At 33.0% G+C, this 12,337-nt stretch overlaps 1 protein-coding gene and 1 long non-coding RNA gene across 2 annotated transcripts; both read left to right on the top strand.

The window, feature by feature from the left end:
• Nucleotides 1–822: 822 nt before the first annotated feature.
• Nucleotides 823–3,239, top strand: LOC128172513 (uncharacterized). Its single transcript, XR_008242279.1, has 4 exons — nucleotides 823–901; nucleotides 2,544–2,606; nucleotides 2,828–2,890; nucleotides 3,049–3,239. It is a non-coding gene; the product is annotated as an uncharacterized LOC128172513 (long non-coding RNA).
• A 2,914-nt stretch (nucleotides 3,240–6,153) lies between these two features.
• Nucleotides 6,154–9,515, top strand: LOC128172443 (ficolin-2-like). The gene is made up of 6 exons (XM_052838240.1): nucleotides 6,154–6,498; nucleotides 7,298–7,366; nucleotides 7,465–7,601; nucleotides 7,997–8,093; nucleotides 8,352–8,522; nucleotides 9,039–9,515. Exons 2-6 carry the CDS (start codon nucleotides 7,321–7,323, stop codon nucleotides 9,338–9,340), a joined length of 753 nt encoding a protein of 250 aa, XP_052694200.1. The 5' UTR covers nucleotides 6,154–6,498; nucleotides 7,298–7,320; the 3' UTR covers nucleotides 9,341–9,515.
• Nucleotides 9,516–12,337: the final 2,822 nt, after the last annotated feature.

Raw genomic sequence — 12,337 nt, 5'->3', positions numbered from 1 at the left:
TAACAGTGCACAATACTTTTTTTCATTCCTTTTAAATTATTTACATAAAGAGACACAATTCGCTTACTTTATGTTTGACCTTCCATATAAATATTTATCAAACGTTCATTAGAAAAAGCAACTAATGCACATTGCTTCTTATATACTGCCAATACTGTGGTTTCATTAATTTCGTGGGTATCAATTTTCGTGGATTTTCTGAAAACCACGGTTTCAAGGATATGTAATTTCGTGGCCAATGATCCTATCAATACAAAATGTTAGTTGAAATTAAACTTCAATGAACATTTAATTTCGTGGATCAACTTAACAACGAAATCCACGAAAATTGGTATTTAACGAATATTGATGAAACCATGGTAGTTGGTCAGAGATAGTACTCTATATTTGTCTGTTTATTATCAATACACGTTTATCTGATATCCAACACATTTTAATGACAGTCAGTTAAAAAAAAGTTTTCCATTCATAAATTCTTTCCCTGTCGAAGAATTTTCATGATTTCAGGTCATTTGTTTTACAATAATTATGTTATTGGGTCTTTTAGTTTATAATATTGAAAGTGGGATAAGCGTGTGTAATTAAAAAAAAACCAGCATTCATCACACAGATTTCATATGACTTACTTAACTCAGGGGGTGTACAGTTATTTTCACATTATGCAATTAGCTGCTCTGTTGAAATTTAAAGGTGCATACTTGACAAAGGATGATGTTTATGCATGGATTTTTACTATTATGACAACGACCAGGAAGATAATTTGATACAATGATCACGAAGCTGGCACTTATAAAAAGAAAATTCAAAATAAATTAGCTGAAAAAACCCATTGCGAATCAAACACATCAGATCACTGTTTGGGATAGTCAGTCTTTAAAAAATGTATTCCGATAGGTCTGAGGTAAGTTGTATCTGTATAGGTCTGAAGTAAGCTGTATCTGTATAAGTCTGATGTAAGTTGTATCAGTATAAATCTGAGGTAAGTCGTATCTGTATAGGTCTGAAGTGCGTCATAACTGTATACAGTGGAATCATTTCATTTCGTGGGAGTCAATTTTCGTGTAAATTGTTGGAGAAGTCGTATATGTATATGTGTAAGGTAAGTCGTATCTGTTTAGAAATATATGTCAAGGTCAGATACTCGTTATGTATTGTTTGGTGTGTTTAATTTGTTTTGAAGGCCTGACTCGCTCATTTAAGATTTTAGATTTTTTGTAAAGTCAACGAGTATAAGAATTTTCTTTTAGTTATTATTGTTTTTTGGGTTTTTTGGGGCTTTGGCCGATCACAGTTGCAAAGCCGATCACAGTTGTGTCCATATGAGACATCCGGCAAATTTAACTATTTGCGCACGCATTGCGCCTTGCACTATTTTATTTACTATGCAATGGCAACCTTATTCAAATCTTTAATTAGATGTAGATTACTGAAACAGTAATCTTATCCGTTTACCCTGAAAATAAAACATTTATTGTGTTACATACATAGTGATTTAAATCACGTTTTTTCACATATTCGTAAGAATATTAGACGGAAGTATAATTCGCCTACTAATGTAAAGCTCATTCATGCCTTGCCATTTCGGAAATCAATAAAACGGTGCTATATATAGTTAACTGCATGTAGCGTATATGATATAAACAGAGCTGACAATATATAAATAGTGCCTGTTTGGGAGGGTAACAGTTGAAATTGACATCCCCGAGGAAACCATTGTCAACCGACGCGACCATCCTCCGAAACAGGCACTATTTATTTTATTATACCGAATGTCTTAATTTTAGAGAATATTTTTACTGCTTTTATATAGAAATGACGTGAATTCTACGGCGAACCGTATGCGCATAATTTACGCGCACGTAACATTTCGTTGTGTTACCCGTTGCTAAGTGTGTTACTAACGCTGAGGGTAATAGAACGGATTATAAACTGAGTCTCACCCAATCAGATTTAAGTATTTAAAATGAAAGTATAATAAATGATATATAATGCCGACCATTCCTTTAAAAGGAATACTTGTTTTTGTTTCGGGTTTTGTTTTTGTTGTATTAGGGTTTTTTTTTGTTTTGTTTGGGTTTTTTTAGGGGGTCTTGTTTGGGTTTTTGTGTTTTTTGTTTCTTGAAATTCTTTTTTTAATATTCACTACCACAAAGTGATTGTGTTGATATTAGGATGAAAGAGATCATTTGCTTTTCTTTTTAAAATAAGTGACATTTTATATACATCATATAGCAAAAACGTAATGTGCCCATCTGTTTTTTATTCATTCATACCAGGTATACTGTAAAAGTGGTTAATATCGCAGGTGGTTAAGTAAGTGTTTTCTACGGCCAATCAATACGCGTGAGTGTTAAATACCCGGATTAATGATTTACTATTCTTAAGTTTTATTTTTTTTATCATACACGCGGGGGTATTTTACGCGTTTTAAGATAACCGCGTCCATGTAACTGGGGTAAATTTCCCCTAGGCGTAAATAAACACTTTAATAAACACTAAACAATTTAAAGAATGTAATCAGTTGCTGATTGTTTTATGTTCAGGGTTCGAGAGGTTCCGAATACGCACAGTTTTCAGCTATCAGCAGTTCAATTGATTCAAAACAGGTATGTTTTTAGTAAATAATGATTTTTACGAGAATCAAACATTAAAAAATGCATTTTATACCCGTTTTTAATATATTGTAGCTGAAATTCGCTGGCAAAGATTTTTTTAAAATTTTATTTTCAAATAATCACGTAAAATTGATGAAGCCAATGTGTTGGTTAAGAGTTTTTTAAGAATACCAAGCGTCGTTACAATATAGAAAAAACGTTTCCTTTTGCAGAGCATAGCGATATACACGGTCATTTCCAATTCAACTTCAACTACATATGATAAAATTTCAGAGGTACGTATTCAGCTAATTCAAATAGTAGAAACGCTTTCCTATGTATGAAATTAACTTTGGTTTTGAATTTGATCCCTGTTCATAGTAAATACGTTGCAATTAATGCTAAATTGTTAATTTAATGAAATGTATATTTTGTGTTTCTTTTTTAACTGCAGGGCTTTTATGACAGACAGACTGGTAAATTCATAACACCAAAATCGGTAAGGATTACACTTGATTAGCATTGATGAAGATTCTGTTTATAGTTCATTTATCCAGAATGAAAAATCACTGGGGGTTTTTTATTACTGGATATGTATATATAAATTGACAATCGGGTCAATGGGACTTATATATCCTTAACAGACCCGGTAAAATATTCACATTTAAACCCACTCTACTAAATTACATCAAGATATGGTTTTTTAACAAGCGCAAAACATGCAAATGGAAAAAATCACTTTAATTTTGGAGGAAATCAACTCTTGAAATGTTACCGCTCGTCATGAAAATAAAGTTTCCTGTGATCTTTAAACTGGAGACTTTACGTTATGATACAGAGAAACTACACTTTATTGCGGCATAGAGATAGACATCTAAAGAACTATATATGATAAAAGTTTAATTTGGCCCCCATAATTCGCCATTTTTTAAGTGTTTCGGGTACAATAATATGTTAACTAATTTTTTCGAAGAGTTGATATAAAATATATTTTTCATCTATTTATTTGATTTCTTTGCACTCACTGGCAGTATATGACGTCAGAAGTGACGCCATTTCTATAATTCAATCAAAATCAGCCAAAAATTGACATTTTTCTTATCTATTTACGAATGGGAAATATAGAGCGCATGCTTGAACATGGAAATTTTTTTTGTCACTTATTAGTTATGGCTAGATACATCTCCAATTAAAATATTTTACTTGTTCAAGAATGCGCTCTATGTTTTCGGAAGGAAAAACTGCTTGAAAACAAGCTGTTTTACGCTAAAAATGCAAAAATGGCGTGAAAAGGTTGTCTTTACAATGTCATATTTCTAAATTGTGGGCACTTGAACCAAAATGAATATTATGTAAACACATCACATACATATCTGTACTAAGAAAACAAAGAATGATAGTAAAATAATGATGTTCCTTTTAGGGGGCCATTTTAGGCCCTTATCATATATAGTCCTTTGGCGATATATATTGTTACGCAATGCGTTAAAATCGCCATTCTGTGATGTAATGAATTTACCGGGCGTAAATGATCCTCAAAGCTGAAAACGGCTTGTGGATAGGCACTGCCTGCCATATCTCTGTTTTCTAATTGCTATTCCTACAAACCTCATATTACAACATATCCATTTAGGCCTGTTCATGTTTTTGTTTAGATCCGTCTGAAGCCACAAGGAAAATGTATACCCGCAAACCTCTTAATAGTTTAAAGTATTTCGATGTAGCGGTATATTGTATCACCTGTATGAAGCTAGTATATTTGGCCACTCTGTTACTCGGTCGCGATGAAAATTATCAAATTTTACGCATGTTCGTAAAGCCAGGGGACTAATACATGAAAAACAACAGGTTAATGCATTATAAGCAAACAGAAAATGCACATAATAAGAGAGAAATACATAAACTCCATAGATCACAAAGAGAATATTGCACATCGATTATAGGTTTCGTGTGTATTGGAATCAAAAGGGATCATATATCTGTGTGACGGACGGTGCCTATATACATGCGGTGTTTAGCTTTATATCGGGTGTAAATTAACTCTTTTAAAGCTCCAATTGCATCAAATAATTATAAATGCCTTGTATTTTGACTCTCTGGTACTTGAACAAGCATGAACATGTTTATTTGTATTATCCTGTTTTGCATATTCATCATAGGACACGTTTTATATGCAAGATCAATTCACACAACAAATGTCCGAAAGATGATTAAAGCATTGTTAAAATAATACTAAACACCTACACTAACGATACCATGGCTGCATTAATGTTTGTTGAATACCATTTTATACAATTTTTATTGTTGTTGATTTGATCAATAAATTTAATAATCATTGATTTCCAAAATCCTGAAGCATACTTATTTGATGTGATTGTTAAAAGCAAATTCCCATATTATTTAAAATTTGACTATCCCTTAATCAACGACAATTGGTATAAAACAACAATTAAAAAGACAATATAACAGTTATTTCGTCTTTTTTAAAAACAGCAGTTTTGTGTTGCAGGGCCGAGAGGGGAAACTTCCTAGAATTAGAGATGATAAACCAGATCATGTAGAACAGGTATTGGTTTATTATTTTCACAGAATATTTCATATTTGAAAAGAAAAAAATCAAATCCTAAGATACTGGACATTCCTTTTTTTACGCGAGTACTTAATTCCGCGATTCAACTGTTTAGCATCAAGTTGCAAAAATAAAAAATCGCAAAAGCCGATTTTTTTTATAAATCAGTTTTCACTAAGTACATCTGTCCGAAAAAAAAGCGAATTTTTATTATCTATGATTTTTGCATGATTTTACATGGCTAATAATTCCTTGCGTTTATTTCGGAATTTAAAGTAGTGGTGATGACAATATACTAGTTTAATATTTCAATTACCGGATAATACTGCTGTAGAGGCAGACGTATTCGTTGAGGATATAATTTTGTTATTTTCGTTGGCAGTATAAATCAATGAAATTAAATCCATGACGCATTTTTTAACCAAAGTATTAATAAATACAGAGTTGATAGGTAATACATTTTAAAGATAACGATATGACGAAATTAAATGCCAACAGAATTTTATTTGGTTTTAGAACAACGAAATTTTAACCCAACGAAAATATGTGCCTCTACAGTATGTCATTCAGATTGCTGATTGATTATTAAACGTATGGAAAGGTAACAAATGGCGAACTGTGAGCTTCAGACATCAAAGAATAACTGTCATAAAATATCTTTGAAAAAATAAAAAATAAAAAACAAATATATAATATTATTGTTCATGCTAATGTCAGTGTACATGTATTTCATTTTGTGTAGGTAATATCTGTAGAGTATGAGATAATTGATTAAGAATACCTTGTACTGAAACATATTGATGTTGATTGGAAATAGCGTACTGCTAAATGTTTCTTTTTTTCTTAAACATATGCATGTGTATTAAGCAAATAAATGTACCTGATTGAGCCGAAGTTATATTTAACCAATAACGCAAAATAGATACACACCAAATACTGTAAACGTATTATGTTTCGCTGTGTATTCTACGAATTTACAATTTTTTTTCGTATTTAGCGTTTTGGGCGAAAGATAACTTCCGCTAAATCAAGTACATCGCTAAATGCCATGAATATTTGCATATGAATAATCACATTCAGGAATACGCTAATTCAAATCCACGCAAACTTGTTAAAAATCTAGTTTCCGCAAAATATAGTACACATGCCAAATATAAAACCTTTACAGTAATACAATATAATCTCAATGTTGATTTCTATAGGAAAACTCCAACAGTAACCAAGAACATACTAAAAACTCCAAACGTCCATGTATTATTGTGATCCTGTCAGTGTTTGCCGTTATTATATCAACAACTGTTGCAACTATTGCGGTCCTGTATCTTCAAGGACAAGGTAAGATAAAATCGACATCAAAAACTATTTGTTAAAAATGTACTATACGATATGGTTCACTACTTGGACAAAATGACGGCGTTGTCTTTACAATACCATATTTTGTAAAAGAATAATATATTAAGTATGCTTTATCGACCAAAAATTCTAACTGAACTGTGATATATAGTTTTTTTAGTGTTAACAATTTCGCAGCTGTACTCAGATGCACTTGTTTTTTTAAGGTGGCTTACTACACCTTGAAATAGTTTCTTAATCAGTAAAACATTTCTTGATTGTGGTAGATAACATAATGAATAGGAAATATTTAAGTAAAAAAGGCAACAATTAAAATGTGAAATTTTGTATAAATAATCATATTTTCAAAGGTTTGATTTAGAATATGTAATCATTAGACCCAAGCGGATTCAAACTCGGGATCTACAGTTCACAAGCCAAATTTTATAACCACTGAGCTATGACGATATTTTACCAAACCGGTTGATACAAACGATTTAGCAAATACATTTTGATCGCCATTTTGTGCTATAGTGTCTTAAAGTATATGCGTAGTAAAGTACCTTAAGGTTATACACAAAAGTAGACGGATGTATGTAATGAGTGCTTATAAATTCCGTAGTAGCACTAATAATTAAAAAAAATAACACGCAAGTTAAAATAAAAGTATTTTTCCTTAATAAAAATGGGATGTTTTTTAAATGTTTTATTTATTTGACAAATGAAATATATACAAGTATGTGCTACAGAAACTTGTGTTATCAAAATCACAGTATCCTTCGTTTTATGTCTTCGTTTGCAGATTCTCCCAACGATAACGGAAATATGTTGCGCCTAAACCGAAGCTATCTAAGAAAAAATAATGGAACCGGTACGATTCACCTTTGCTTGACAGAATAGGGTATGGAATCATTAATAAATTATGTCTAGAAATAATAAACTAGTAAAAACGGATTGTATGTTCTACAGAAATCTTCAGTGACTGCAAAGATCTAAAGCTATTTGGAAACGATAGTGATGGACTGTACACTGTATACCCCGACCCACTTACAGAGACGCCAATCGTCGTTTACTGTGATATGACAACAGACGGTGGAGGATGGACGGTAATAAAATCCAAGCAGATCTACAGGGGGGTCAGGGGATTTTAACCCCTCTCCCCCATGTAAAACTCAAATTACATCATAATATGACCACACATATGCCCCCCCCCCTCCCTCAGGCAAAGCAATAACCCCCCCCCCCTCTGATTTTTTTTCCTGGAACCGCGCATGGAATTAATGTGTAACTATCATTTATCAGTAAAAGATTAGAGTCTAACCAGCATTATATTATTTGGTCACATGTATCAGTAAAAAAGAAAAATAGTATTGTGAAAAGCAGTAATACGGAATAAAAGATAATTTAAAAAAAATGATGAGAAAATGAATAATACTTCAAATACACATTCTGTATAGTTCTGTATGTGCCAAAATGTCTTTTTATTCTTCTAAAAATGAAGGTGTTCCAACACAGACGAGACGGGTCTGTTAATTTCTATCGTCAATGGGACAGTTACAAGAATGGCTTTGGAGAGGCATCAGGAGAGCATTGGATTGGTATGGAGTTTATAACTTATTATTAACTATAGATGCGTGTGTATTTTTCTAACGAATTTCTTTTAAAAAGGAATCTCATTGAGGCGTTACACACTGTTATAATTTTGTTTTTGGTTTGAATGTGTTTTGGTGTCCGGCAAGATACTGTGCTATGAAGTGGGGTTAGAGTTTTTATTTGTACTGTTTCTTTTGTTTCTTGATTTTTTTTATCATGATTGAATACCTTAAGTTTTCAATTCGACATACATTGTTTTGCAGGTAACGACAATCTTCACAAGCTAACTACTTTAGGAACCACCGAGTTGTATGTCCGTCTAGAGGCATTCAGTGGGGTCTGGTATTACGCCAAATATAGCGACTTTAAAGTGGCTGATGAATCTGATGAATACAGACTGAGTCTTAAAGCCGGGTCGTATAAGGGAAATGCTGGTAGGTTATCCTTGTTATAGTTTATATAGTTTGTTTGGATAAAATGAACGTTTTGAAATAAAATGTTAATGATTGCGTAGTACTTGTTGAATCATTTAATTAAAGGGGCACATTTTCATAAATTTAAATTTGGGTTTTTTTCTTTCTATTTTTTCGTATTTGTGAGAATTTAATCAACAGTTGTATCCTTTTTTCTGCCATTGTACCACAGCAACTAACGATCTTCTTAGACTTAATAAAAAACAATCATTAAATACTTTATTTTTCCACTGGATTGAACACATTCTTCAAATTTGGACACAGCTTGAAACTCGTACCACCTATTGATACAATAAAAAGAAAAATGATAGAAATATATGTATATGTATAACACAAGCAGCTGAGTATTCCTTTCCATGTCAATGTTTCCTTATCACCAGGTTTGCCCCCCCCCCCCCCCCCCCTGATTTTGATATGATCCAATTAATATTTAAATTTTTGGTCAAATTTATTTTACATGTGTATCATTTTATATAGGCGACGGCATGGACAATCATGGAAGTACAGATCCAAGTGGCATGCAATTCAGCACCATAGACATTGATAACGATAACGCCACCGGGCGGTGTACTTTTGCTCGCCAGGGGGCGTGGTGGTATAACCAATGTACGCTGACAAACCTGAATGGGATTTATGGGAACGGAGACTGTTTGACAGCTGAACAATGTAACTTTTGGTATCTGATAAGTTCAAGCTATGTCGGTGTGAAAACCTCCTATATTATGGTTCGGCGTTTAGAAAATCAATTTTATTGTGCAAAGTGTCCGTCCAGTAAATGACACGATGCGAGTACCATTTTGTTAATTATGTAACGACAGCCTACATAATAGTCAGCAATATTTTTTTCACAACTCTTACAGATATGTTAGCTTTAAATCAATTGAAAACAATATATACATGTATCATTTCATTGTATTGTTACTTATGTATTTATACTTTTTCCCTTGCACCAATACCCATACTTACATATTAATGTCCAGTAAATGATCTGATGTTTGTACTGTGTCGTCATGAATCTGATGGTTTAGGAATAGTCTTGAATTATTGTTAAAATATATTTTTTGTGAGTTGATTTTAATCAACTCTCCTCGGACAAAGCGAAAGTGAAACAGTGTTTGGACCTAAGCACAAATCAATACCGCTGACAACACTTAGTTCTTGAAAATAATCAATAAATTCGATGCTATGTATTCTGAAGCATTGTTATTCAAGAAAACTTACTTATTAATACCATTAAAAAATAAGATTTTAAATTGTACAAACAGTTTAGATATTTTTTAAAGTCGTATGTATTCTTACGCTAGAGTTTAATGTAGTCCCGTTCAACCAGACGCTTGGCTGTCTCTTTTAGTATCTGACAAAACAGAGTCCCCTTTGCTTGTCGGAGATAAACGGAGACAGCCGAGTGTTTGGTTGAACAAGATAAGACTTCAGTGTTGCCTGGATCCATACAATTTCTCAGAAATATTTCGATTACTGATACTACTTGCCATGCAAAATCACATATCGTTGATTTTGAATAAATGATAATCGATAAAATCAACTCCCGTCAGTACTTCAGTATTTTGATTAAACTTGCAACCTATTTTTTTTTTATTATATTATAAAAAAAAATATGTTTTATTTTCATTGTATTGGTATCTATTCTATTTTCATGTATAAATTAATGTAATATGATCATCTATGATCAATTAAGTATTTCTATTTATATTTTATTGTGTATTACATCAGACATGCAATTCTAGTTAAAATGCCTCTCCCCATGTTCAGTTATTTGTTGTTTACCTGTCAAAAACCTGTTATACACATGATTTACGAAAATACTAATGTTTACATGTTCTGAATTATCGTTCGTGTTTTGACACTACCCCCGTACTTTGTTTACATTTTTACAGGATCAATTTATTTGCTTTGACACGTATTCAGATCAAGTAAATGTATGGCAACTGTTTTAAACATGTTTATACATGTGTATTTACCACATTAATCACCCTGTTCAGTTTCATGCCATTTTAATGCTCTTTCTGCGAGATTATCGTCATTTCACCGCTCACAAATTTCTCTGTACAGAACATGCTGTGTGACGGACCGCTTCACTCATCGAAATGAAAACGTATTATTCTTACAAAGATTTTGTGTTATGAACATTTCTGTATGCTTTATTATATCATGTATTATTGTATTAAAATGCTGACCACTATTTTTCCGTATTTTTACCTCAGTGTGATCGATGATTGCTTTTATGTGTCACCTCGAATGAGGAACTATGTCATCGCAGCGAGCTTCCATATTCAAGTGTATTGCTACGCGCACTACTTCAAAAGGCGCCTAATGTCAAAATTCCTTTAGTGTACAATATCGCAAGGATGTGTATTAAAGCTATATGCGTATTTTGACATAGAAATATGCGTCTGTTTTATTAAATCAATCCAGACAAATCTTTGTATTGAAATAAAATGTTTATTTATTATTTAAATATGCTTGTGCGGAAAAGAAAGGATTCTTGTCCGGTATGTCCAAGATCCGTACATATTTTTGATTGGTTGTTTGTGACCGGACAGAAAAAGGAAAAGTATTCATTGTTTGGAGAAGTTTATAAATATAAGCTAGTTCCTAAGACAGTACTTAGTTGGTGAGTCTATGAAGCATTTAGATGGATATCTTGGGTCCTATTCCTCTGTCCTTCAAAGGCAACAGATTTATTCTTGTTGTCTGTGATTGTTTCACTAAATGGACTGATGCATATGCAATTCAAAACCAGGAATCTGAGACAGCCTGCCGAATATTTGTTAATAAGTTCATTTGTCGAATCAGTACACCTCTTTAGATTCACACTGATCAAGGGCTCAACTTTGAGCCCCAGCTATTTCAAAACATGTGTCAGCTGTTTCAAATTCATAACACAAGATCAACCAGTATGCGACCCCAGAGCAATGGAAATATAGAACGTTTCAACCACACAACAGCTGCTATGTGAAAAAGAAAAGAAGCAATGGGATGAATTTCTGCCCCAGGTCATGATAGCATATCGTTCTTCAGTCCACAGTAGTACTCATTTTACTCCAAACATGATGGTCTTAGGTAGAAACAACACCATACCTCAGAAGCTGTAGTTTGCACCCAATTTAAAAAAATGAAACAGAACCAGATGATTACATTACTGACGTTCATATCAAACTCCATTCTATTCTTGAATTAGCCAGGCAGATTCTCAAGACCAGTGCAGAGCGCAAGAAACGTTACTATGATATCAAGTCCAGTAGATTTTCCCTGCCCATAGGTCAATTGGTATTGCTCAATGAACCTTTACAGAAGAAGGGCGTTTGCAAGAAGTTATCATGTCCTTGGAGTAGGCCTTGTGTTTTTATTGAGAAGATAGATGATACCACATACAGAGTAAAGCGAAGTCCCAGAAAAGAAGCCACTTATACCATATTGACCGCCTGCCTAAGTATAAGGGAAGGGATGTGCCAGCATGAATCAGGAGATTATTGATAGAGATCAATGGAAATCGTGCTGTAGTCATGTAGTATTTCTGGAATGAATTTTGATCTATTAATTTTGTTGTTGAAAGTATCATGGTCTTCGAGCGGGTGTAATTCCCGTTGAGATGTTTTTCTAGATGATGTCTCTGGAAGGAGTGTTTGATTTTCTGTTTTTGCGATTATGATTACTTTAATTCAAATCTGGGCAATTAGTTTTCCTGTTGAATGACTACAGGGGGGTCTGTTTGTTCTTTTTAAATATATGTCTTTACTGATTAGAGGAGTATGTGT

The sequence above is a fragment of the Crassostrea angulata genome, chromosome 2, assembly GCF_025612915.1.
Source record: "Crassostrea angulata isolate pt1a10 chromosome 2, ASM2561291v2, whole genome shotgun sequence".
Lineage (NCBI taxonomy): Eukaryota > Metazoa > Mollusca > Bivalvia > Ostreida > Ostreidae > Magallana > Magallana angulata.
Note: the sequence above shows the minus strand (reverse complement) of the source record. Positions and strands in the feature narration are given on the sequence as shown.

Coding starts and splice junctions, on each gene's coding strand:
- LOC128172443 (XM_052838240.1), top strand. CDS start 7,321: ATGTTGCGCCTAAACCGAAGCTATCTAAGAAAAAATAATGGAACCG. Junction 7,602..7,996: donor CAGACGGTGGAGGATGGACG/GTAATAAAATCC, acceptor CTAAAAATGAAG/GTGTTCCAACACAGACGAGA. Junction 8,094..8,351: donor ATCAGGAGAGCATTGGATTG/GTATGGAGTTTA, acceptor ATTGTTTTGCAG/GTAACGACAATCTTCACAAG.